Source organism: Trachypithecus francoisi, unplaced genomic scaffold (assembly GCF_009764315.1).
Source record: "Trachypithecus francoisi isolate TF-2019V2 unplaced genomic scaffold, Tfra_2.0 Contig01440, whole genome shotgun sequence".
In the NCBI taxonomy this organism is placed as follows: Eukaryota; Metazoa; Chordata; class Mammalia; order Primates; family Cercopithecidae; genus Trachypithecus; species Trachypithecus francoisi.
The window spans coordinates 6,830,430-6,856,888 of NW_022681431.1; the positions used below are offsets into that span (position 1 = coordinate 6,830,430).

General features: G+C 44.4%; 1 protein-coding gene across 8 annotated transcripts in view; it reads right to left on the reverse strand.

Moving 5' to 3' along the window:
- CSGALNACT1 (chondroitin sulfate N-acetylgalactosaminyltransferase 1) overlaps positions 1 to 26,459 on the reverse strand; it is a 367,289-nt gene that overhangs the window by 3,301 nt on the left and 337,529 nt on the right. For all 8 annotated transcript variants that reach the window (XM_033226897.1, XM_033226942.1, XM_033226923.1 and 5 more), the window contains 3 exons: positions 14,386 to 14,564; positions 12,696 to 12,790; positions 2,272 to 2,353 (listed from right to left, as the gene is read on the reverse strand). In XM_033226897.1, coding sequence (XP_033082788.1) covers positions 2,272 to 2,353; positions 12,696 to 12,790; positions 14,386 to 14,564 — 356 coding nt within the window. The remainder of the gene's footprint in view (positions 1 to 2,271; positions 2,354 to 12,695; positions 12,791 to 14,385; positions 14,565 to 26,459) is intronic.

The following is a 26,459-nucleotide window of genomic DNA, read 5'->3' on the forward strand; positions in this document are numbered from 1 at the left end:
ATAAAGGTGGTGCCTGGTTAACCGCAATTGATTTATTATCATCGTTATTATAACTTTATCAATACAAGGTGCACAAGTAAACTGGAAAGTAAGTCAAAAACTGCAAAGCATAGAGTCTAACTGTGACTCCAAGTTCCTGAGGTCATGGCAATGGCTTACTGAGAATGGCACCCTTCTCAGCCTGCTGTGCCCACTTTTAGCTACATCTGTCTTCAGCAGAATCCAGTATATTCTAAATCCAGATTTGAAAAATATATGCATCAACACAAAATAATCTTTCCCTATGCAAAGAGCAAGGAAACAGAATTTCTTGAAATGAAAATCTTCACAAAAATGTTTGAGATAGAGTCTCACTCTGTCGCCCAGGCTGGAGTACAGTAGCACGATCTCAGCTTACTGCAACCTCCACCGCCTGGGTTCAAGCAATTCTCCTGTCTCAGCCTCCCCAGTAGCTGAGACTACAGGCATGCACCACCATGCCCAGCTAACTTTTGTCTTTTTTTTTTTTTTTTTTGAGATGGAGTCTCGCTCTGTTACCCAGGCTGGAATGCAGTGGCACGATCTTCGTCCACTGCAACCTCTGCCTCCCGGGTTCAAGAGATTCTTCTGCCTCAGCCTTCTGAGTAGTTGGGACTACAGGCACCTGCCATCACACCTGGCTAATTTTTATATTTTTAGTAGAAATGGGGTTTCACCATATTGGCCAGGCTGGTCTCGAACTCCTGACCTCATGATTCACCCACCTCAGCCTCTCATAGTGCTGGGATTACAGGCCTGAGCCACCATATTCAGCCTAGAAAAAATTTTAAATGTCCATTTTGGAAAGCTGATTTGCACATAACCATTTAGCAATATATCTCTCAGAGATGTCCAGGAACGCCTGCTGTTAGTTGCTGAGTGTCTGCAGGGCACCCACCACTCAGACTGGCATCCCGGGTGCTCTGTTCCTTCCAACAAGACTTGACTTCAACTTCTTTTTTTTTTTTTTTTTATCTTTAACCTGTTGATTTCCTTGGGGGTTCTGTAGTCCTTGTAGTTCACATCATCTCTGAACAAAACAATCCTGGGGCTACCCCTCATCCCTGATTTTAAAATGAGTAGCTTTAGGCCTTGGACCTGAGGGGGAGTTGCCTAGAAGCCAGAGAGACCAGCAGCTCGTGAGTGGCCTGGAGATGGGACATTCCATGCCACCCTGAGGGCAGGGTCCCCCTGACTCCATCCTAGCTCTGGGTCCAGTCTGAGCCCCTGTACCTGATATCAAGGGTTCTGGACTGTTCATTCATACCCAGCTCATGCATAATCCACAACTCTATCCCTTCCAAGATCCAAGAGTCAGTATCACTACGGGAAGGTGGGGTACCATTTCCAAGGGGGACAGGAGGCCTCTATTCTCATCCTGACTCTGCCTCTCACCTGCTGTGAGGCTTGGGAGGGTCTCTTTGCCTTTGACAGGTTTGGTCTCCTCACCTGGAACCCAAGGGCCTTTCCCCTCTGTGCTCTAGAAATCCACAGGCATGTGCATGTATGAGTGTGTGTGCATGTGCCTATTTGTGCATGAATTGTGTGCACATGTGGACATTTGTGTATATGAAGTGTGTGTGTGTGTGTGTGTGTATTGACAGCAACTGCACATTCAGTCACAGCTTAAAGTGACATTTGGAATTTTGAAGGTTAGCAGATAGAAATTTGGGCCTTTTCAAGTATGAGTTTTCCCCCAGTTCCCCTATTTCCCTCATACCCTTACTGGGAGGCTTAGGATGTTCTACAGGAGACGGCAGAGTAGCCAGGACCCTGCTGGGAGAAGGCAGTGGAAGACTTGCTGCAAAGCTGCCTGGATGCAACAAGCAGCCTTTAATCTCAGATTGTGTGTCTTATTTGCGGCGACTGAGAGGTGCTAGTGGAGATTACAGGGGCTAAAATGTCGCCCACTACCAAGCCCCGTCTTGGTCCAGCCCTGAGTCTATGACATGAGGAACAGCATTTGATTTTTTTTTTTTTTTTTGTAGTGATTCTCTTTAGGAGAATTGCTATGTTGTCCACATTAGTCTTGAACTCCTGGCCTCAAGTGATCCTCCCTCCTCCAGCCTCCCAAAGCACTGGGATTATAAGTGTGAGCCACCTCACCTAATCTGGAATAGCATTTTTAAATTTTATTTTAAGGCAACGGAACCACCTTCCCCATCAGACTCCTTGGAAACCTGACTTGATTCCTTTAAGGTCTGCACAGGCCAGTGGCCTCTGGGTGGCAGTAGAGATGCAGATTTGTCCTACCTATATTGATGAAGTCCGACCGATACTGACACGTCATCCCAAATCCAAAGTCTCTCCAAAATCCAGTTTCCTTCTTTATGACCTGCAAGAAAAGCACTGTCATTTGAGGGCAAAGTTTAGGGTGGACAAAAATAGAATGTTCAAAAACTCCTGTGAGCCACCGTGGAGTGTGGAACCCATCCCATCACTGAAAAACAGCCTCAACTGGCGCAGGAAACACAGATGGATCTGAGTCCTTGCAGACAGTCAGGAATACAGTGCACACACCAGTCCCAAAACAAGGCCTTGTGATTTTTGGCACCTCTGGCTGGAATGTTTCTAGGGCATACGTATGAAAACATACACACACACACACACCACACACACACACACACACACACACACACACACACACACACACAATCAAAAACAAACTGGGAGAGCCAGTTTTTGAGCAGTGCCGTGGAAAAGCCACCTACGTGCCTGGCCCCACACCCGTGCCAGCGAGAACGGGACGCTTGGGCCCCTCACACAAGCCTGGGCAGCAAGCCAGCAAAGGGCTCAGGAAGTTGAGAAAAGGGATAGAGAACAACTCGGAATTCAGCTGTCCTGGCACAGTCCACACACAGGACTCCCTCGGGGAATAAAAAGAAGTATCTGAGAGACTTCAGTATGTTACCAGCTCTCCAACTCTGCTAACTCTCGCTTGCTGAGGAAAAGGCACTAGAAGTCCAGGTTCTGAAGAAAGACTCCGTCCATTCATCTTCACGCTATTTTAAAACCAAACTGCTCCCAAAAGCATCTACCGTGGTGCCAGCCTACAGGGCTGTGGAGAGGCCATCCAGGCACTGCCCAGTCTCTTACTCTGCAAGTAAATTTCCAATATACTTGCTGAAACAGCAAGGCTTTTTAAAACTGCATGTGTACAGAAATATATATATACACACACACATATATATATACACACACACATATATACACACACACGTATTCAGCTGAGAGAACTCTGGGAACAGTTTTGAGATCTCAGTTGTTTTACATAATTCATTCTTGCAGTTAACATGGGATGAAAATGATCCCATGATGTGATGAAAGGACATCCCCACATCCTGTCCTCTGGGGAAAGGCAGAGAGGGCGGCAGCAGGTTCCTCCTTCCCCACTTGGATTTCTATAGTTTTTGTTGGGGACATCTGGTTCTGGTCATCGCTAATTAAAAACGGTACGTGATGGGGGAGAAGCATCAGAGTCTTGGCCCAATGTGACCACTGGCTGGCTTTTCCATTTCAGGCAGGCTCCTTCACTTCTTCATGTATCTACTTTTTTTTTTTCCTTATAAAACCTGGGGGTTGAGCTCACTCATCCCTTAGGTGTCTTTCAGCTTTCACATCCAAGTATTTATCACATCTTCCCTCTTCCTGAAGTTTCACCACAGGCTAATTATATTCGATAAATGGCTTGGAGAAGGGCTGATGAATCTTAAACGTTCTTTAATTTTGTAACGTATGAAACTCTTACTTTCACTACAATCTACAGGTAGATGTCACTTCTACGATGTCACTTACATTCCACAGGGAATGGGGACCTGCTGCCACCCTCTCCTGCAAGCATCAGGACTGCCCAAGGAAAGTAAGGACCAAGAGAGGTTCTGTTGGTTAAAGTTGTCCCCAGCAAGTATTGTCCAGTTCTACTTCAGAATACAGGACCGTTATACAGCATCTCCCAAATGACAAGACAATTTCATTAGTATCAACTGGAAAGATTTTGCAAGGCATGAAAGTCTGGAGAAGTCTTCAAGGAGTAATTTTTTAAAAACTGGACTTTGTTCCATCCCCGCCTTACCAGGTACACGGTTTCTGTTGCAGCAGATGGACTAATATTCCTTCTGCTGGCAACCTAGACAAGTTCCCTAAGCTTAGGGGTAAAAATGGAGTCAAAGAGAAGTGCCAGTATCCAATCTTCAAATATTTGGCTGGGGTACACATGGAATTTAAAAAGGAATGCTCCAAACAGGAAAGACAACTGGCCAAGCCTTGGGAAGGAAGACAAGACGGAGGCATCCAGGGACTCTGGGCTGCATTGACGTAGGGCCTTTCAAGGATGAACAAGGTGAAGGGTGACCCTCACATGGGAACAGCGTGATGGAGGCAATCTGGCTTATGAGCTGGGGAGTGAGCTGGGTAAACATTTATTAAAGTCAGTTTGGAAGCTGGCAAGCCACAGAAAGCCACTATCTGAACAGCTTGTTGAAATTTAGCCCTTTGTGGAAACCCATTTGGTCATGCCCACAGCATGTAATTTCAGGGCAAGACGGAGTTCCCTTCGTCGAGGTTCCACCACCCACAGCTGTGCTGGGTCGCTAACTGGAAGGACGCCCTCAATGGCAGTCTGGCAGGAGTGTGTGCCCTCAAGTGCTCATTTGATTACATCATGTTCCCACATAAAGCCCTGCACGCAAGGTTCCCTAATAGTCAGCCATCTCATTTCTTCTTATTCTTCTGCCCTATATAAGGCCCATTCCCTACCTCACCCCCGCCCTTGCATTCTCCATGCTCACAGGTCTCCAAGGCCAGACACTTGCAGTCCCTCCTGCCTGGGTCACCCTTTCCCCACTCACCACTAAGCTGTGCTCCAATGTTACTAGTCAGAGTGGTCATCCTGACCCTCCTGGCCCGTGTTATGCACCTGCCAACCTAATGCCACTTGCTGCACTGTCACCCTGTTTATTTTCTCTGTAACAATTCTGGCTTCTGAAATGATCCTGTTGATGCATCTGCTTCTCTGTTTGCTGACTGCTTCAGTCACCAGCCCTGGTGAATGTAAGCTCAGGACTTGTTCTTGTTCACGGCTGCATCTCCAGCACCCAGAACAATGTCCAGCACACAGCAAGCACTCAGCAAATACTTCCTCAATGAATGAACCAAGAGCAGTCCTAGGGCAGAGATGGTTCCAAGCCAGTGGAAACAGACACGCTGCAAGATGCTCGCCAGCAAGTGGCCCAGCAAAGGCCTGGGAAACGCAATGGTGAGAACCTCTCAGAATTCTGTACCTCTGGACCAAGAGACAAAAATGTTTTCACCTCTCTGGGATCCTAGGCGGAGTGTGTGACTTCTTAGAAACTTTGCTCCAAGTTGTGAGAAGCTCCACTGTTCTGTCCGAGCATTGACAAGTGATGCACCAATGTCTGCTACAACAGTGGAGGAAGGAACCCTAAGATAAAGAGGAGACTTTAAAAGAAAAAAACATCTTTTCCTCCTGTTCTGGATTTCACTGATCTGTTTTCAAGTGCTATCCTCATTTATTTATATATTTATTTACTTTCTGAGATGGAGTCTTGCTCTGTTGCCCAGGCTGGAGTGCAGTGGTGCGACCTTGGCTCACGGCAACCTCTGCCTCCCGGGTTCAAGCAATTCTCGTGTCTCAGCCTCCCGAGTAGCTGGGATTACAGGCATGCACCACCATGCCTGGCTGCATTTTTTATATTTTTAGTAAAGAAAGGGTTTTGCCATGTTGGCCAGGCTGGTCTCGAACTCCTGACCTCAGGTGATCCACCTGCCTCAGCCTCCTAAAGTGCTAGGATTACAGGCGTGACCCACTGCACTCAGCCTGCTATCCTCATTTTCTAAAATGTCCTCTGATAGCTGGCCTCCTCTCAACCCTCTCTGCAGCACCTGCTCCCTCCCCACCTGAGATCCCAGCAGAGCACTGCAGGGCATGAATATACCACAAAAGGACAGTTGTCAGCCCTGCTCTCTCACAGGAAGTTTCCAGAGCCACAGCTCTGTGGGTGATTCACGTGACAGGGATGATTATTTTCTATTAGGACCAAACAACAAAACACAAATCAGCATCTCTCCCCAAAGATGTGGGAAGGCAGCCGCCCTGCAGCTGCATGTGAGCTGAGGCCGCAGTCAGTGCCTGTCTGGTTTAATGGTGCCGACTTGGCCACCTGCCCATGAAGCAATCTGGACCCTAAAACAAAATAAATAGCAACTGCTCAGGCAGAGCACCTCCTCTCAATTAGAGTCTCACCAGCACCGAGGCTGTGCCTGGCCTACCTTGCATTCACAGCAATGCCCGCGAGCAGGGCCGGCTTACAGGAAAGTGACCCATGCAGTTGCACAGGGCCTCCATACGTGGAAAGCCCCAAAGTCTGCTGTCACTGTCGTGAAATTCGTAATACTTTTTGAACAGGGGCTCACATTTTCATCTTGCACCGGGCCATGTCAATTACATAGAGGTTTCTGGCCTGGGAGGAGCAGACTCCCTGAGCTATGGCAATGTCTGTGTCCAGGCTGGTGTCCTCTGTACTGATAGAAGGAAATTCCAACTTTGCCCTGAGCTCTGCCACTAGCGAGCTGTCCAACCCTGCCTGGGCTTTCCATTCCTTATTATCTGGACCCTGAGGACTCAGTGATGATGCTGCCGAGGGTACCAGGAGGGCTGCATGCTTTCTTCTTGTGGCCTCTTGGTATGAAGGCAGAATGACTTGCCCAAGATCACTCAGCCAATGCTGCCACGCTCAGAACAATTCTAAGACTCCAGGGACAGTTCCATGTCTTGAGAAATAAGGTATCCTAGAGCCACAGCTTTAAAAGACTCATTTAAGAACAGACTCAAAAGCCATCTCCTCCCAGATGTATTTGCACTTACTCACAATTTGCTGTAAGTCTTTTCTAGGGGTATGCATAGAAAACACATTGTGTCTTCTAAGGGAATCATACTGGACGAGGAGTCAACCAGGTCCTGCCATTTCCAGGCACCTATCATCTAAAACTAGATGCCCTTGTTGCCCCGCGGAAGCGTTTTGAGGGCAAAGGATGTATCCCCTGTTGCCCAGCATCCTCAGCCCAGGTGCAGTCACATGGCGTGGCACTCGTGTTTCCACCCCTGCCACTTAGCTGCTGTGGGCATCTGGCCCTCAATTCCTCATCTGTGAAATGAGAATATCAGCACCTCTTCCCCCTATTGAGTATTACACGAGATAATGTGGGAACAGGGCTGGATTCTGGAAAGGTTCCATAAATGGCCTCTGTTCATACTAATTTTGGTATTCGGCGGGTGTATGTTTCTTGAATAAATGAAAACAGAATGCAAGGACGCACAGGATGTGCCATGCTCATTCGGCAATTTACATAAAGGTTTCAACTGAACTGCAATGGTAAAATACTTTCCGAAGGGAGGTACAGAGGTCAAAGGAGTGACCAGAGGGAGGCGAAGGACAGAAGCCAGCACACTTTGCGCACACTAAGTAGTATCACAAAGTCATCAGATTTAACTGATGGGTAAGACTGCATGGCAGACCAAGATGTGCGCATTGGATGCCATGGGCATTAGAAATGGTAAGGAGGTGGCCTTGAGGAGCGGCGACAGTCAGGGAGACTGAGCAGGTGTGCTCACCTGGCAACAGGACTGGTTGGGTGACTATGGAGCTGGTACCACGTGCCAGGTTCTGGGGTTTACAGATACTTTCTCTGTGTCCATTTAAGAGTCAGTCTGTAGAGGACAACGAATCTCAACAAGGACTCAGGGCTTGCAGTGCTGAGCTGGAGCAAAGTTGCACCAGCTCACAAGGATTGCGCAAATCTCTTCCCAACCCTGTGTTCAGTGACGTCATGCTGGTAGCCTGAAATAAGCCATGGTGGGAGTATTTACACCATGGAAATTGGCAAATGCTATAAATCAGGTCTTTCCCCCGCACCCTCTTTTCAGAGAGCAGGTTATTAAATATTTACCAGCACACCTCTGGCTCTGTGCCAAAAAAGATGTCTAAAAACTGAATGAATCTGTGATTCAGAAACCTATCTCTGGCAGAAGGTGAACAAAAAACTGGAGTCTAGGGGAGGGAAGGAGGCTAAAGATAGTAGTGGTAGGAGGCTCCTGTGGTGACCTAAACAGGAACTGGCAAAGCTTGAACCAGGAATGTGAAACATCTAAAGTTAATGTTTGTCTAAATTATAGTTATTCCTTTCTCAGCAAATGGTTTCTACATTAAAGCACTAGCAAGTTTTATCTCATGGTTTAAACTAAAAAATTTAAATATTACTATAAAATCCCATAGTTTCACTTAATATGTATTACTAATGGTTGATACTTAGAGGGAAAAAAACAGTAATCGAAACGCGCACACACACACAATCATAAATGTGGTTTCTTGCTTTTGTCTGAAGGCAAAACACTATCAAATGACAGTGGCAACAGTCACGAGAAGGAATAACATACAGTGACTAATGTGATCGTATTTCAAAGGCTGCTAGTAAAGATTGTCTTTTGTTTGCAAAAGTAACTTTCATTAGAGCAGCATTGTGTATCTCTGTTCTCCCTTCACCTTTGATACTGATGTATTCCAATAAGGCTATCAAGGATGTAATAATTAATATATAGGTAGAATCTCTTCCAAGACTGAGTCAACACATACCCTTAGTAGAAAGTCATTACTAATTGATCTGTCTCCAACCATTACTTTTAATTTTACACATTCTCGCCACCTACATAATCCAACTTCATTCTATTACTTTCTTTTTTTTTTTTTAAACGGAGACTTGCTCTGTCACCCAGGCTGGAGTGCAGTGGTACCATCTCCGTTCACTGCAAGCTCCGCCTCCCGGGCACACTCCATTCTTCTGCCTCAGCCTCCCGAGTAGCTGGGACTACAGGCGCCCACCACCATGCCCGGCTAATTTTTTGTAGCAGAGATGGGGTTTCACTGTGTTAGCCAGGATGGTCTCGATCTCGTGACCTCGTGATCCGCCCGCCTCGGCCTCCCAAAGGGTTGGAATTACAGGCGTGATCCACCACGCCTAGCCCATTCTATTACTTACTACAGTTTTATGTTCTCCTTTGGAATTTTTGTCAAGATTTTTCCTTCATACATCAGTTCTCACCTAGATCCTAAGCAAATCTTTTTCCTCTGTACTGATAGAAGGAAATCCCGATTTTTGCCCTGAGCTCTGCCACTAGCAAGCTGTGCAATCCTGAACAAGCCAGTCCACCTCTATAAAAAGAAGAAAGTAGGCGAAACACTCTCACAAATTACTTCCAAGTAAATGAAAGTGTTTCATTTTTTCTGACTTCTCCACTGTCACCTAGGCCAGTCCTCTGTAGGCAGTGAGTGCTCAAGAACTGGTTTGTCCAGGAAAAAACATAATCCTACTCTTCTTTTGGGAAGAGGCAGTCCTCCATCTCAAAGAGAAGAACTGCTGTGTCACCAAACTAAACAGTCATAAATACTGAACTCTAAAATATCAGACCTCTGTGGTCTAGGAAAGGTCAAAATTGCATTTGGAAGTAAATGTCAGGGGCTGCAGGATAATTCACAGCCTCTGGCAATGGACACAGGGAATTTGAGTGGTTTCTGCTTTGACCACTAATTCTGAGGAGGCGAGAAACTTGCCTTACTGTGCTGTGCCTCTAATTCCCTTCGCAACTCCTCCTCTGCAGGAATAATAAAATAAGGAAAAAAACGGTTGCATTGTAACACGAAAACAATTCCTTGCAAGCAAATAAGGTCTTTATGAGTTTGAAGTGGAAATAGGAATCACATTCTATGTCAAATGCAGAACAACACATTACTTAAAACCAAAGGAATTTTAACTTTGATTGGCTGAAAGAAAATAAATCCTGTATCCTGTTTCCCTTCCAATCCAATTAGAAGCTTAGAACTCTGGGAAAGGAAACAAGAAGCTTCTGTCTCAATGAGATGATATATGCTTCTTAACCATCGACTGTTAGCATAGGCAATTGTAACACAAAGGTATCTGTGTATGTGAACACAGAAAAAGCACAAGAAAAATATGGTGTAAAAGATTTAAAAACATTTTCTTGTAAGTGTAACTTGTGTGCTGCATAACGACATTTCTATCAACAACAGGCTGCATAGAAGATGCTGATCATCTAGGAAGCCAAGGTTAACTTATTATTAAAGAAAGGAAAACTTTCTTTTTTTTTTTTTTTTTCCTGAGAGAGAGTCTTGCTCTGTTGCCCAGGCTGGAGTGCAGTGGCATGATCTTGGCTGACCACAACCTCTGCCTCCCAGGTTTAAGCGATTCTCCTGCCTCAGCCTGTGGAGTAGTTGGAATTACAGGTGCACACCACCATGCCCAGCTAATTTTTGTATTTTTAGTACAGACGGGGTTTCACCATGTTGGCCAGGCTGGTCTCGAACTCCTGACCTCATGATTCACCTGCTTCAGCCTCCCAAAGTGCTGGGACTACAGGTGTGAGCCACCATACCCGGCCAAGGAAAACTTAAAAAATAAACTTAGTGTCACCTAAGTCTACAGTGGTTAAAAAGTCCACAGTAGTGGACAGTCGCAGGCCTTCACATTCAATCACCATCCACTCACTGACTCATCCAGAGCAAATTCTAGTCCTGTATTACAAGCTCTGTTCATGGCAAACATTTTTAAAATCTTTTACACCATATTTTTCCTGCGCCTTTTCTATGTTTAGATACAGAATATCACTGTGCTTCAGTTGCCTGTAGTATTCAGGACAGTCACATGCTGTACAGGTTTGTAACCTGGGAGCAACAGCCTGTACCATACAGCCTAGGTATGTAGTTGGCTATGCTATGTAGGTTTGCACAAGTGTGCTGTATGATGTTTGAACAATGATGGAATTACTTGACGATACATCTCTCACAACATATCTCCATTGTTAAGTAACACATGACTATAGATGAAAACTGACTATTTTCTTTGAGACAGGGTCTCACTCCATCACCCAGGATGGAGTGCAGTAGTGTGATCTCAGCTCCATACAGCCTCTGCCTCCCAGGCTCAAGCGATTTTCAGCCTGCCTAGTAGCTGGGACTACAGGTGTGTGCCACGATGCCCACCTAATTTTTTATTTTTTATTTTTTAGCAGAAATGGGTTTTGACACATTGGCCAGACTGGTCTCAAACTCCTTGCATCAAGTGATCTGCCCATCTTGGCCTTCCAAAATGCTGGGAATTAAAGGCGTGAGCCACCAAACCCGGCTGAAAACTGATTCTTAAGACGTGAAAAACTCTTACTGTTTTTATGTATAAAGCGCAGATGTAGACACAGTACAAAAACAGATACACAGTATATCTGTGGTACTACAGTTCCACTAGGGGAAAAGTGAACTGTATTATTAGTAAACCTGGTGCAGCCCAAAATGAAGCCATGCTAGGATATAAGACATGAACGTTGTCCAACCCGAGGGCCCCAAAGTTGAAACTTTCTGGAAAATATAATATCAGCTGCCAGAGGTTCCCTGTGGGGTAGAGGATGAAAGGCACAGGATGGGGCCGGAAAGAACAGGTTTTGCTATTTCTGGAAGCTTACACACACAGTCAATCCTCAAAGAATTTCACAGAACAAGCATTTTGGATGGAAATCAGTTTCCCCTCCCATTGCATGGAAGCATCTGAGGCCTGGTGCTATCGTGTCTTCAGGTTCCCACAGCAGATATCCTTCCTCCATACTAAGGGGTCCTCAATGGGAAGAAGCACGGATTTGCCTTAGCAAGAGGCAGAGCTGCCCACAGAAAGGAATAAGAGACATCCCTCAGATGGGAAGGCCACCATGAGATACAGCCTGAGCTAGAACACAGCTTCAGACAAACCTGGCTCATCTCCCTGCAGGAAAAGATCACAGCCCAGCTTGAGGTGGGAGAAGCGTCTTTTCCCTTTCTGCCAATGCTGCCAACAGGACCGGGAAATTCCATCCATGAGGGCCATGCCCACGCAACACAGAGATCCTCTTCTGGCTTGCCTTTCCTCCTGCTGCCTGCACTGCTTCTCTGCAAAGTGGACTAACTGCCTGTGACAACAGGGACATCTCAGCCTACTGGGACCCTTGAGGGCCTTGTGCATCCACTATCCATCACCTGTGCAGCCAGGATCTTAGCGGAGAAGTCCTTCCAATATTCGAGAGCCACCATGCCAGTGATACTTTTAATGCCAACGTCCACCCAGGCACTGTGATGTGTGGGAACGGTGGCACCAATGGGAAGGGCACTGGGAATTTCCACTTCAAATTCACAAAGATCTTATTTGCTTGCAAGGTCCAGGGAATTGCTCTGACCCTCTCTGGGGTGAGCCACCCCTTTCTGATTTCTGTCAAATGGGAACATAAATCTCACCTTTGTTACCCTGTAGGATTTTGCAAAAATCAAGAGAAACTGTACTGCATCCACAATGCAACAATACTAGTTTCCAAAAACCACTGATGGAAACTACGAAGGTGTGAAATTACCTTTCTGTAAAGTACTGCTTCCATTTATTTTCCGCTTTAAATATTGCAAGCACCTTTAATCAACGAGGCGCCAGAGCAGAGGCTAGCACATCTGCCGAACTTAAAAACTACTAAGGGAATCATTGCACGGATTTCCACTCACCTTTGCTCATGGTCAGGTGCCCCTGGTAATGACAGACACTAAACAGAGCCACACAGAGGCATCTGCAGGGTAATTACTCACCAGCTGCTGTTCTAAGGGAGGGACTGCATCATGGTGGCCGTATATTATGCCAGGATTGTACTGACTGAAAAGAACTGGATAAAATACCTTCTTCCCTGCAAACCAGAAAACAAACATTCACTTAAAGTGACAGATCCAAGTAGTAGGTTTGTTCCTTGACATTTGGCCCTCGGAAACACCCCAGATATTTGCACCCACTTTTTTTTTTTTTTTAGAGAGGCAGTCTCACTCTTGTCACCCAGGCTGCAATACAGTGCTGCAATCTTGGCTCACCGCAACCTCTGCCTCCTGGGTTCAAGTGATTCTCCTGCCTCAGCCTCCTGAGTAGCTGAGATTACAGGCACCCACTACCACACCCAGCTAATTTTTTTATTTTAGTAGAGATGGGGTTTCACCATGTTGGTCAGGCTGGTCTCAAATTCCTGATCTCAAATGATCCACTCGCCTCAGCCTCCCAAAGCGCTGGGATTACAGGCATGAGCCACCGCGCCCGGCCTGCACCCACTTTTCCTTTTCCCTTCACTCAGCTCTAACATGGGTTTTAGAAGTGCAGCACTAAGCAGACCAGACAGTCAGATCTGCAAATATTTCTGATCTCCCAGCACAGGAATGATATTTGAAATACTGACAGTCCATGACCAGGCACTGGGCATCATGCCCTGGGAGGGGGTGTTGAAAGAGAGTCACGGAGCCCCCCCACCCCACCAAACATTAAGCCTTTACTTGCTGGCTCATGGAGTCATCTTAAATGGTTGACTTTGGGTCTGGGTGACTTTGGGCAGTTGGACTAGAGTTAGAGTGTCCGGGGTAGTAGCTCTTTATCAATTTATACAGAAGTAGTTCTGTATTTTAGCAACCGGCATGGCCGTGCCAGGTTCATCAGCTCAGTAGCAGCCTTGCCTATGAGTGGAGCCTGTGAAAGTTGTTAGTACTGTGGGTTCTTTGTGCGAATAGCTCTTCCACCCTAGGTAACCGCCCTCAGGTACTCCTTTCTCTTTAGGGGTGGGCAGTTTTCCAGGTCCACATCTCCCCCACCTCACTTTCTCCTGGGAACGTTCATGAAAGCTGACCTCCCAGTTGCAGATGGAAGAGGGGTTATGGACATGAACATGGGAAGAGTCCCAGAATTATGGTGACTGACAGGCCTATGATGTGGCCTCAAAGGAGAACTCAAACCAGATGGTGACATGATTTGGCTGTGTCCTCACCCAAATCTCATCTTGAATTGTGGCTCCCATAATCCCCAGATGTCCTGGGAGGGACCTGGTGGGAGGTAACTGAATGATGGGGGTGGATTTTCCCATGCTATTCTCATGATAGTAAGTCAGTCTCAAGAGATTTGACGGTTTTATACATGGGAGTTCCCCTGCACACGCTCTCTTGCCTGCCGCCATGACAGACTTCCTTTTGCTCCTTCTTCACCTTCCGCCATGACTGTGAGAACTCCCCAGCCATGTAAGAACTATGAGTTCATTAAACCTCTTTCCTTTATGAACTACCCAGTCTTGGGTGTGTCTTTATTAGCAGCGTGAGAACGGACTAATACAGATGGTTTTCCTTTTCTTTGCTATTGGGGTAGAACAGACTAATTCAGAAGCAGGACGTCAGAGTGACTGACCCATGAAGGTGACGACACATGAGCCCGAGAGGGCGGGGTGCCACCTGAGCGTGACAGAGAGAGGATCCATACCTGGCTGTGTGTTCAGCCTACACGTATTGAGGAATTCAGATGTGAAGTAGATATCAACATCACAGAAAAAGAGAAGGACATTGCTTCCCTTCCAGAAGCGGGCTCCAACATCAAGTCCCTTTCCCCGAGAAAATTCTCCATTCAGCTGGATGAAGGTAAAGTTCCTGAAGTTGGCAGCTCTGAAAGGCAAGACCAGGTACTGTCACTCATATGCCCACATGTTGGCAGCATCCCCTGAGAAAACATGTGTTCAGGGCCCATCCACGTCTTGACCCATTTCTTTTGTAACCTGAGGGCACTGGGACTCCCCAAGCAGTTACAGAACGGCCCAGACTCACTGGATACTCACTGGGATCAAAGGTACCAAGAACACCGAGTGGAGTTTTAACACCAATTTCTTGTTTCTCTGGCAGCTTCCCCATACTGAAAACAGCACTGTCATCGCTAATGACTATTCTTTGTCATGGAGAAAACTTGAACCAGGGAAGACCAGAAACACAATCCAGGAAAATCTTCATGCATCCTGAGCCAACCAAATGAAACCACTGAGCCAAGGAAATAAGATCACATTGCAATGGCCCCACTTAGCATCTTTTCATCTGCATTCAAATCCAGGAGCCAGGCAAAATGTTCTTGATGTGACTCTTTCTCCCAAAGAGATTTACACCTGGATTCCTTCTCCATCCTCAGGTAAAGCAGCACAGCATGGCAGGAAAAATGACCAACTTGCAGTTAGAAGAAGAGGACTGTCTCAGGCCTGGCTCCCCTGTAGGCAGCTCTGTGATCTAGGCCAGCCCATGAATCTTCCTGAACCTCAGTTGCCTCATGTGCCAAATAGGTGTAGTAACACCTTCCCTCCCTATCCCACAGGGTTATTAGTGAGATAAACAGTGCCAAGAGGATACAGCACCCTGTATACATCAGCTATTGCTGTGATTAGCATGGGCAAGGATTCCCAGGCTCCAGGCAGTGAAGCCAGGATGTTTCTTGCATTCGTTCTTTCCCAGGGACAGCAGAACGTTCTGAAATGGGGCACGTCTTGAGCTAACATTCCACAAATTCATTCCATGCCCGGTGGGACAGGTGTTGTCTTCTACCAGATAATACTAGAGAACCACCTTCAGTCCTCTTTCAGCCTAGCAAATCCCTTTTTCTGTCAATGACACCCTTCTTTTCCTAATGGCTTCCTTTCCTCTCACACTCCCCGTCATGCTAGCTACCTGGCCTACCCCCATGCCCCAACTTCTCTCTACTCTTTCTTTCCAAAAGGTACAGAAACTCATTTCTAATTTGTAAAGTTTGCATTTCAAGTACCTATCTTGGGTAAAGGCCACACAAATATAGAGTCATAAACTTTTAAAATGCTAAGTTGTATTTGTATCTGGAATTGAATCAGTAAAACTGGTTCTGCCACTCCTTCCTTGACTCATCTTCTTCTTTGGGATCTTGGAGTGAGCTTGGTTTTTTATCTTAGGGATCAGCGGGCCCATGTTAGAGTTTGATGCCAAACATGCCTCTCAGATTTAGATCAAGGTAGGAGGCCTTATGATGGGTAGAGCACCGGTCTAGGAGTCCGGAAACCTGGATCCAGGGCTAGAACCATGCCTGGGTCCCTCCTAGGTGTTCAGCAGATGTTTTAGAATGACTGCATGAATGTACAAATGATTCTAAACCTAGCTGTGTCTCTGATGGATTTGAGACAAGTCACTCTACCCCTTTCGTCTCTGTTTCCAGGTACAAAATCCAGTGGTTATAGAGCTCAAATACCCCTTTACACGCTAAGATGCTATTCTTCTTTGGTTAAAACAATTTACTTTACATATGTGCATTATATATACTTGTATGTAATACACTTTTTGTTTTAGAGACAGGAACTTGCTCTGTCACCCAGGCTGGAGTGCAGCGGCATGATCATAGCTCACTACAGCCTCAAACTCCTGGGCTCAAGCAATCCTCCTCTCTCAGCCTCCCAAGTAGCTGGGACTACAGGTGCAGGCCACCATGCCCAGCTAATTCTTAAAATTTTTTTTATAGAGACCGAGTTTCATTTTGTTGCCCAACTCTTGCCTTCATGTAGTCCTCCTGCCTCGGCCTCCCAAAGTGCTAGGATTACAGGCATGAGACACCACACCTGGCCAAGACTCTCTTTTCCTATGATCCCGCATTCACTTCAGCACCACTCCACATTTGCAGCAATTCTCCTCTTTCAGAACTTTATCTTGAGTCTTTTCTCTGGGTGGGTGCCCCCAGTGCACATTTCCCATGTGTTGCATTGAAGTTATGCTCCAAAACCTTTTCAGTATTAGGTATGGCACTAGTCAAGGACAGCGCTATCCTCCCGTCTCCAAAGACATTCAGATGGTGTGAGGTCACTGCAAGCACCTTCATGTCTTTAGAACTGTCTGCAGCCCCAGCTCCTGTAAGTCAGGACAACCCATTTCTCCCTTCCCGGTTTGGTCAGTTTCCAGGAAAGCTTTACCCATGGGAGATGCCTGGATTTTTACCTGTTCATCTAAAGGCATCTCATCCTGGAGTCCATCTTGCTTTCATTTTCTGTGTATTTAATATATACAGCCAGTAGTCAGTCTCTTTCTTCATTGTTTCCAGGTTTTTATCTTTTGGGACCTCCTCCTCCCCATTATACAGGGATATCTTCTAACTTTCAGAGTACAAACACAATGTATGAGCAAGTCCTTCCTCACTCAGGTTGTACCTGACTCATAATTCCAGTACCTTCTCCGTGAGGGTTTCCAGGATCTACTATATGAGAGTTCAACTATAAAAATACCTGAACAATAGCAACTGCTTTTTCCAAGGGAAGAAGAATATAGGTTCTTAATAGGCTGCATTAAATGAGCTGCGACATCAAGAATCCCCCCCTTGAACAGGTTACAATCCGTTTGTATAGACAGATCAAATATTTACAAAAGTTAAATCATGTTGAGTAATTAAATAAGAATACAAGACAGCGTTAGAAACTGAGGTAACAGCATCAAAGAAATGACGAGTCTACGCGTGACTGATTAATTGCCGAGTGAACGGTAGAGATAGTGCTACAAATTTAGAGGCGAGAGTGGTAATTAGGTGGTGTGCATGCTTCCACAATGCACAAGTTAATCTAGTTTATTCTGTGCATGAATCCCCTAACCCTGGCTTGAGCTGTTGCTAATAAATGCTGTTCTCTCTTCTGCTGCAACAGAAGACTGTGTACAGGATGGGCTTCCTGCCAAAGTCATGGGAAAAGGGGTGGGAAGAACTCATGGTACCTAGTGTTTGACATGACCTTAATTTGGAAGAACTTTTTTTTTAAGTCTTAAAACATAAATCCCTATGCTTCCATGATGTGTTGCTTCTAGAGAAAGAAAATTCAGGCAAATGGATGCTGGGGAACGCTTTGTATAGCCTAATGCAAAAGGCAATTTGTTTCCTTTCTCTTCATGCAACCTTCCTACAAGGGTAAGACAATGCATGTTATATCCATGGCGATACCCAATCTGAATACGCATTTCAAATTCACTTTGTGTGTCCACAGGCTGCACAAAAAGCCCTGGGAAGTGGTACCCAGCTCTGTCCACGCACTGTTTCCATGTGGACCACACGGGGGCCGGCGCACACGCACACACAGCACCAGACACCTCTGCCTGCCTGTTCTCCCTGCCCCACGCAGGGAGATCTGCCCTGAACTAGCTTTGCCTGGGACTTTCATCCACCCTGATCAACACTGGCAAGAAGGCACCATTGCTGGCCTGGCAGCATGGCTCCATGTGAGAGCTGCTCTGAAGCCCTGACCACCAGGCCCTGATGAGACAGCTGAACATGAGTGTGCACAGAAGGCAGGGTGGGGACAGAGTCACTGCCGGCTTGGTAAGCACCATCAGGCAGTCACAGACACTGGAGAGGGCCCAGAGTGCTAACTCTGTCATCCATCCGTGCTTCCCAGGGTGGCTGCCAGGTCATTATGCTCAGCTAGGGGTCCGTCTGGCGATGAATCATGGTACCATTTTCCTTCCGGATTCCTCAACCCAAGGCTTTTTTCCAATAAACCAGTGATCTGAAAGAACCCCTCCATGTCCTCTCTTGCCATCAGGAAGAGCCTCTGATAATTATCAAGAGCCCTCTGCCAAGAAAGAGGACTGAGCTGGAAAAACTATGAAAACAATCAAGACAACTTCCTGTCTTTGCCAAACCTCCTGGGCCTAGAAGTGGGGCAGCCTCCTCATCTGAAACTTATCAGTCCCGGCCATGTGGGCTCCAGAACAGGATATGACAAGATGAAGAGGAATTGGCTTCTTCAAGTAGTCAGGCCCCTTATCAATGCCCCATATCCTCATTTTGAAACAGTGCTCATTGGGCAGGGACTCCATCACTAGACTAGAGTGCTCCATGCTCAACAGTGCATTAAAAGGCAGCAGAGCCATTCAAACACAATGGAACATTTCAACTCGAATCACTGATGTGCCCTATGTAGTGTGATGGTGTGGCTGGGGAAGGTCCACACCATGGCCATGAGGCTATAGCCCCCAAATGCAGACTACAGTGGTTCCCAGGCAGGCATGCTACTTTATCCTCTTCTCCTGCTTCCCCCTCAAGTGACCAGCCAGTAGTAGATGGTTACGACTGTGAAAGAAAAATATCATCTCAGGACGTCAAACTTACCATGAAAAAGGGAAAATTAAGCTTGAGAACTGAGTCACCAAGACTGTTCTCCTGGCCAGGCGCAGTGGCTCATGCCTGTAATTCTAGCACTTTAGGAGGCTGAGATGGGCAGATCACTTGAGGTCAGGAGTTCGAGACCGGCCTGACCAACAAGGTGAAACCCCATCTCTATTAAAAATACGAAATTAGCCAGGTGTGGTGGTGGGCACCTGTAATCCCCACCACTCGGGAGGCTGAGGCAGGAGAATTGCTTGCATCTGGGAAATGGAGGGTGCTGTGAGCTGAGATCATGCCATTTCACTCTAACCCGGGCAAAAGAGCCACATTCCATCTCAAAAACACAAACAAACACAAAAGCTATTTTCCTGCTGTTCACTGACAGAAGCTGTAACTTCATAACCCCGTGTCACAGTCTCACTTTCTTGACTCCCTCCTTTTACGTGTGTTCATTTTTTCAGATGCAAAATGTAGATTTACTGAGCATGAGGCAATGCAGAATCCATTTGTTCCTCTGTTCCCCCTTTTCACATGTAAAACAGAGAATTACTGAGGCTAATCAGAGCCTTACAAGAGTGGAAGCATCGACCTCACTGCCTGCTCTCCATCCATTTGGTCCTCCTCCTCCTCCTCGTTCTTTCCTCTTTAAATACCCAAGCGTACAAAACCCCCTTTGGAAAAAGCAGAGGTTGCAGATGCTCCTGTGGCTTGTGATTTTCCTAGGCGCATCCTCAACCTTGGCTAAATAAAACTTGGATAGACTGAGCCTTCCCTCAGTCCCTTTTTGGTTTATATAACAGACAACTCACCAAGGTATGGGCATGGCTGGGGCCTCCTATCTTCTCACTGTTCTCTTCCCCCAATGCGTGTTCTGCATCTACTCCCGCGAATATCACTCAGTCTTTAAGGCCCATGCCAAGCATCACCGCTCCTCCTGTGCCCCGCCACAAACTCGTAGTGCACACTCTGAGCTCCCAACATTTGACCCAGTCCTGCCTTTGTTCCTATGTCCTGGTGCCTTCAAGTGCCTTTGCTTGCACAGATCTGTATGAGCTGCTCTGGCAGACTCCACACCCTTTAAGGAGAGCAATTGCCTTACTTTTTTTCTGCCTTTGGAGATTATCCAGCACTGTGCAATAAACGGCACACACAGGGTGACCAACATACACTGCACGAATCAAGAGCTGAACAAATGGAAAACACAGGCACATTTCAGATCTGTCCTGAAGATCTGAAGGGGGGTGCCACATGGAGATGCCTCCCTGTCAAAGAAAGCTCAGCCCACTCAGATGGGCACCAGAGAAACCGCTCCCTTGTGTATATCCCCATCTCCGACATCAGAAAGAGGCTGTGACCAATGGATTCTGAAGGACAGGCACAAACCCCAGCTTTTAAGAAGATGAAAAATATGTAAATAACAGAAAAGAGATGAGAAAAATACAATGCAATATGGTTCAAACTATTGAAGTTACTCATCCAAAGAAATATAATGTTTAGTGTTGCCCTACAGTAATGGCAAAGAAATGTGCATTTATCATGGTAGGATGGGGGCACTACCTTTTATATTACATTATTTCCTGTTATGAAACTGAACGTGCAGCTCCTCTAAGATCCCATGATTTGCTCATAATTATTTCTTCTTTTCTTGAACTGTATTATCAACCGACAAAACTCTTCCATTTCCCACTCAATTCCTGTTTTTGTATAATAAATCTGGCGCATGGAGACTCCTCTAAGTTACACAAAGTCATTTTTATAGAGGTTATAATGACCTGAGAAAGCTACTGTTTCTGCCGGAGATTTAATTTCTCTAATTGACTTGCCTTTCCCAGAATTGCTGGATTAAAAATGATAGATCTTCCTGTCTAGTATGTTTTACTCTAACAGAGACTTTTCCCCACAACTGCGAGGATAGTCTCCTAATGTTACGCTTCTCACAATAGCCCTTCATTTAAAAAAATCTTTAAAAATTCACATAGAAAACTAGTATCATATCCAATGTATGATTTTCAGTCTCACAGCTCTAAATACTGAAATCACTTATGAGTTCTACTTCTTGAAGATATTGGAATACAGTGAAGAATTCAGAGCTGAACATGTTATCCAATTTTTCACAGTAGGCACTTTATGATTAATTTAGAACTGCCTAGATTCTGAGCTTCTTTAAGCCTGTTTTAGCAAGTTTCTTTAGGAACTTCATTTTTGCCTTTCCATTGGTTCTAAAACTTCATGTCAGCATGAGGCACAGTTCATTAAGAAGAGCAAATGAATGTCTCTGAATCTCAGAATGGTCACAATGCAGGCATCAGCTGATTAGTATTCACCATCTTTCCAGGCTACATCCTCAGATTGTCTTTTCTTTCTCACTGAATGCATATAATTTTGTTTTGTTTGCTTATGTTTTAAATTGAGAAATCAAAGCCAGCTTTAGCAGGTACCAAACAAATTTGCTAATGCACAGAAAAATGGTGAGATTTAAACATCTGACATGAGGCCTCCAGCATGGAGTTTCCTTAGAGAAACAGGGGGTTGCAGCCAGGTGCAGTGGCTCACGCCTGTAATCCCAGTACTTTGGGAGGCCAAGGTGGGTAGATCACGAGGTCACGAGATCGAGGCCATCCTGGCTAACATGGGTGAAACCCCATCTCTACTAAAAATACAAAAAATTAGCCAGATGTGGTGGCGGGCGCCTGTAGTCCTAGCTACTTGGGAGGGTGAGGCAGGAGAATGGCGTGAACCCAGGGGGCGAAGCTTGCAGTGAGCCGAGATTGTGCCACTGCACTCCAGCCTGGGTAACAAAGCAAGACTCTATCTCAAAAAAAAAAAAAAAAAAAAAAAAAAAAAGAAAAAGAAAAAAGAAAGAAAAGAAAATAAGGGGGTGGCAATCTGAACACCATATCAAGCCCTCTTGCACCTTTGCCACAGGGAAGTGTGAGTGACTGCGCATAAGGCAAGTGAGGAAGGGAAGCCTCCTTCCTAATCAGTGAATCCCCCTGTGCCCCAGGTGAGGAAAGCAGTCTCATCGTAGGTGTAGGACAACACACATAGAGAACCTGGGTAGAGGCTCGAGGCTGCTACCTTACGAGGGCAAAATCCTTCCTCCTCCTCCTCTGGATCCCCTGCAGGAGGCCTCCATCCTCAGACTTAGCTCATTGCATGTGCCGTTTCTCCTTGCTCTGTAAAGTCTGGATGGATAATTCCTAGCTCCTGTCTTGCTCTGCACCCTGAGGCATGCATCCCTGTTTCCCACACAATACCCGAATGTACACTAGCATCGGAATCTGTATTAGACTGTTTTCACACTGCTAATAAAGACATATCCAAGACTGGGTAATTTCTAAAGGAAAGAAGTGAACTGCCTCACAGTTCCATGTGGCTGGGGAGGCCTCACAATCATGGTGGAAGTCAAAGGAGGAGCAAAGTCATGTCTTACATGGCGGCAGAGGAGAAAGAATGAGAACCAAACAAAAGAGGTTTCCCCTTGTAAAACCATCAGATCTCATGAGATTTATTCACCACCATGAGAACAGTGTGGGGGAAAATGCCCCCCATGATTAAATCCTCTCTCACCAGGTACCTCCTACAACACGCGGGAATTATGGGAGCTACAATTCAAGATGAGACTTGGGTGGGGACACAGCCAAACCATATCAGAGACTTTCCTCAAAAAGCCTGGAGCAAGCTGCCCTACATAGGGATTGGCAAATAGTGGATACTGCGCTTTTACATTATTAAGTACAATGCTCCTTCTATGTTTTAAATAAACTAATATACAGCAGCATGTTCAGTTTGGTTCCACAGAGGAAAAGTATGCCTGGCTCTGCAGAGGTCACAAGGCTTGTAAGACATTGATTAGGACAAAACACCCTTCTAATTTAAGACATGATGTGTGTGTGTGTGTATGCATGCGTGTATATTTATATGTATACTTTTTATTGAGTTAAAATTCACACAACATAAAATATTAAAGTGTATAAATCAGTGTCATTTAGTACATTCACAATGCTGTAAACCATCATGTCTTTCTAGTTACAAAATGTTTTCATCACCCCAAAAGGAAATCCTACACCCATGAAACAGTCACTTCCAATCCCCTCATATCCCCAGCCCCTGGCAACTGTTAATCTACTTTCTGTCTTCATGAATTTATGTATAAAGAATATTTCCTATAAATGGGATTATACATTATCAACCTTTTTTGTTGTTGTTTTTCTTTTGAGACAGAGTCTCACTCTGTCACCCAGGCTGGAGTACAGTGGTGCAATCTTGGCTCACTGCAACCTCCACCTCCCAGTTTCAAGTGATTCTCATGCCTCAGCCTCCCAAGTACCTGGGATTACAGGTGTGAACCACCACACCACACCCAGCTAATTTTTATATTTTTAGTAGATACGGGGTTTCACCATGTTGGCCAGGCTGGTCTCAAACTCCTGACCTCAGGTGATCTGCCTGCCTCCGCCTCCCAAAGGGCTGGGATTACAGGCATGAGCCACTGCATCTGGCCATTATTGACCTTTTATACCTGGCTAGTTTCATTTATCATAATGTTTTTAAGGTTCATCCCGTTGTAGCATATATTAGTACTTCACTCTCTTTATGCCTGAATAATATTCCATTGTATGACTACGTCATATTTTGCTTTTCATTCATCAGCTGGTGGATGTTTGAGTTGTTTCTAACTTTTGGATATTATGAATAATGCCACTAGGAACATTCATGTACAGTTATTTGTTTCAATACTTATTTTCTGTTCTTTTGGGTATATAGCTGGGACCAGAACTGCTGGGTCAGATAATAATACTATGTTTAACCATGTAAGGAACTGCCACACTGTTTTCTACAGTGGCTATTCCATTTTTCATTCGCAAGAGCAACAGACAAGAGTTCAATGTCTCTGCCTCCTCAGAGACACTTGTGACTGACTTGTGGATTACATCCATCCTGGTGGGTGTGGTTTGCATTGCAGGTTTGATTTGCATTTTTCTAGTGACTAATGATGTTGACCATCTTGTCCTATGCTTATTGGCCACTTGTGTATCATCTTTGGAGAAATGTACATCCAAGTCTTTTGTTCATTTTTAAATTGGGTTATTTGTCTTTTTACTGTTAAATTCTCTCTCTAGTTATTGAATATAGACCCTTATGAGATTACAATTTGTAAATATTTTATCCCATTATATAAGCTGTCTTTTCACTTTTATGGTAGCATAGAAGTTTTTAATTTTGATAAAGTTCAATTTATCTGCTTATTCTCTAGTTGCTAGGGTTTAAAAGTCACATCCAAGAAATCACTGCCTAATTCAAGGTCATGAAGACTTACACCTATGTTTTCTCCTAGAACTTTGATAATTATAGCTCTTACATTTAAGTCTTTGATCTATTTTGACCTCAAGTTTTGTATATATGGTGGATGTATACCTATCAACTACAGAAAGCAACTTTCATTCTCTGCACATAAATATCCAGTCATCCCAGAACCATTCTTAAAAAGGTGATTCTTTCCCCCATATGATGGTCTGGCACCCTTGTTAAAAATCAAATGACCATAAATGTATAGGTTTATTTCTGAACTCTGCTTTCCATCCATTGATCTATATGTATATTTTTATACCAGTGGCAAAGTCTTAATACTGTAATTCTATAGTAAGTTTTGAAATTGAGAGTATGAGTCCTCCTATTTTGTTCTCCTAAGATTGGTCTATTTTGGGCCCTTGCATTTCCATGTGAATTTCAGAATCAGCTTGTCCATTTCTACAAAGAAAGTCATCTTGGATTTTAATAGGGATTGTACTGAAACTACAGATCAATTGAATGAGTACTGTCATCTGAAGAATATTAATGAACATGAGATGTCTTTCCATTTATTTAAGCCTTCTTTAATTCCTTTCAAAGTTGTGTTGTAGTTTTCAGCATAAAATTCTTGCACTTTTTTGTTACGTTCATTTCTATGTTTTTAAACCTTTTTTATATTACTATGAAAATTGTTTTCTTAATTTCATTTTCAGATTGCTTATCACTCGTGTGTAGAAATACAATTAACCTTTGTATATCGATATTGTACCTCACAACTTTACTGAATTTGTTATTAGCTCTAATAGTTTCGTGGATGCCTTGTAATTTTCTATATAGAAGATTATATCATCTGTGAATAGCATTTACTTTTTCCTTTCCAATGTGGATGACTGTTATTTCTTTTTTCTTATCCAACTGTCCTGGCTAGAACACCCAGTACAATATTGAATAGTAGTGAAAGCAGACACCTTTGTCTTGTTCTTGATCTTATGGGGAGAACATTCAGTATTTCACCATTAAGTATGATGTTTTTCATAGATGGTTTTTTTTGTATGTGTCCTTTATCAGGTTAAAGAAGTTCTCTTCTAGTCCTAGTTTGAGGATTTTTAACAAATGCTTTTCCTATGCATACTGAGATTGTCATGTGATTTTTGTCCTTGAGTCTATTAATATGGCATATTTCATTGATTTTTGTATATTGAGCTAACATTGCATTCTTGAAAAAAAAATCACAGTAATAGCGTATACTTTTTTTTTTATGTTGTTGGATTCAGTTTGCTAGTGTTTCGTTGAGGGTTTTGCATTTATATTCGTAAGGATACTGGTCTATAGTTTTCTTTCCTTGTTCTGTCTTTGTCTAGTTAGGTTATCACGGTAATGCTGGCCTCAAAAAATAAGTTGGAAAGTGTTCTCTCCTCTTCTAATTTTTTTGAAACAGTTTTTGACACACTACTGCTAATTCTTTAGACACTTGGTAGAAATCAGCAGTGAAGCCTGGGCTTTTCTCTGTGGAGAGTTCTTTTTTTTAATTAAACCAATCCCTTTGCTTGTTATAAGTCTAGTCAGATTTTCTATTCCTCTCTTGCCTCTCCATTCTTGTGCTGTTATTGTATTAATATTACATCTTTGTGCACTGTGTGCCCATCAACACGGATTTATAATTTTTTTGTATGCAGCTGTCTTTTAAATCAGCACAAAAAAAGAGTCACAAACAAAAATACATTTATACTGTCTTTTATATTTGCCTATATAGTTACTTCAATGGCAATCTTTATGTCTTCAAGTGGATTTGTCTAGTGTCCTTTCATGTCCGCCCCAAGGACTCCTCTTAGTATTTCATACAGGGCATGTTTATTAGTGATTAAGTCTCTTCATTTGTTTATCTGGGAATGCCCTAATTTTGGCTTCATTTGTATGGAATGGTTTTGCTGATAATAGAATTATTAGCTGAAGTCTTTTTCTCATGTTGAATATGTCATCCCACTTTCTGGCCTCCATTGTTTCTGATGAGAATTCAGCTACTAATCTTACCAAGGATCCATTGTATTGGATGAGCTGTTTCTCTTTCTCTGTCTTTGAATTTCAAAAATGTGATTATAAGTTTAATGTGGATTTATTTGAATTTATTC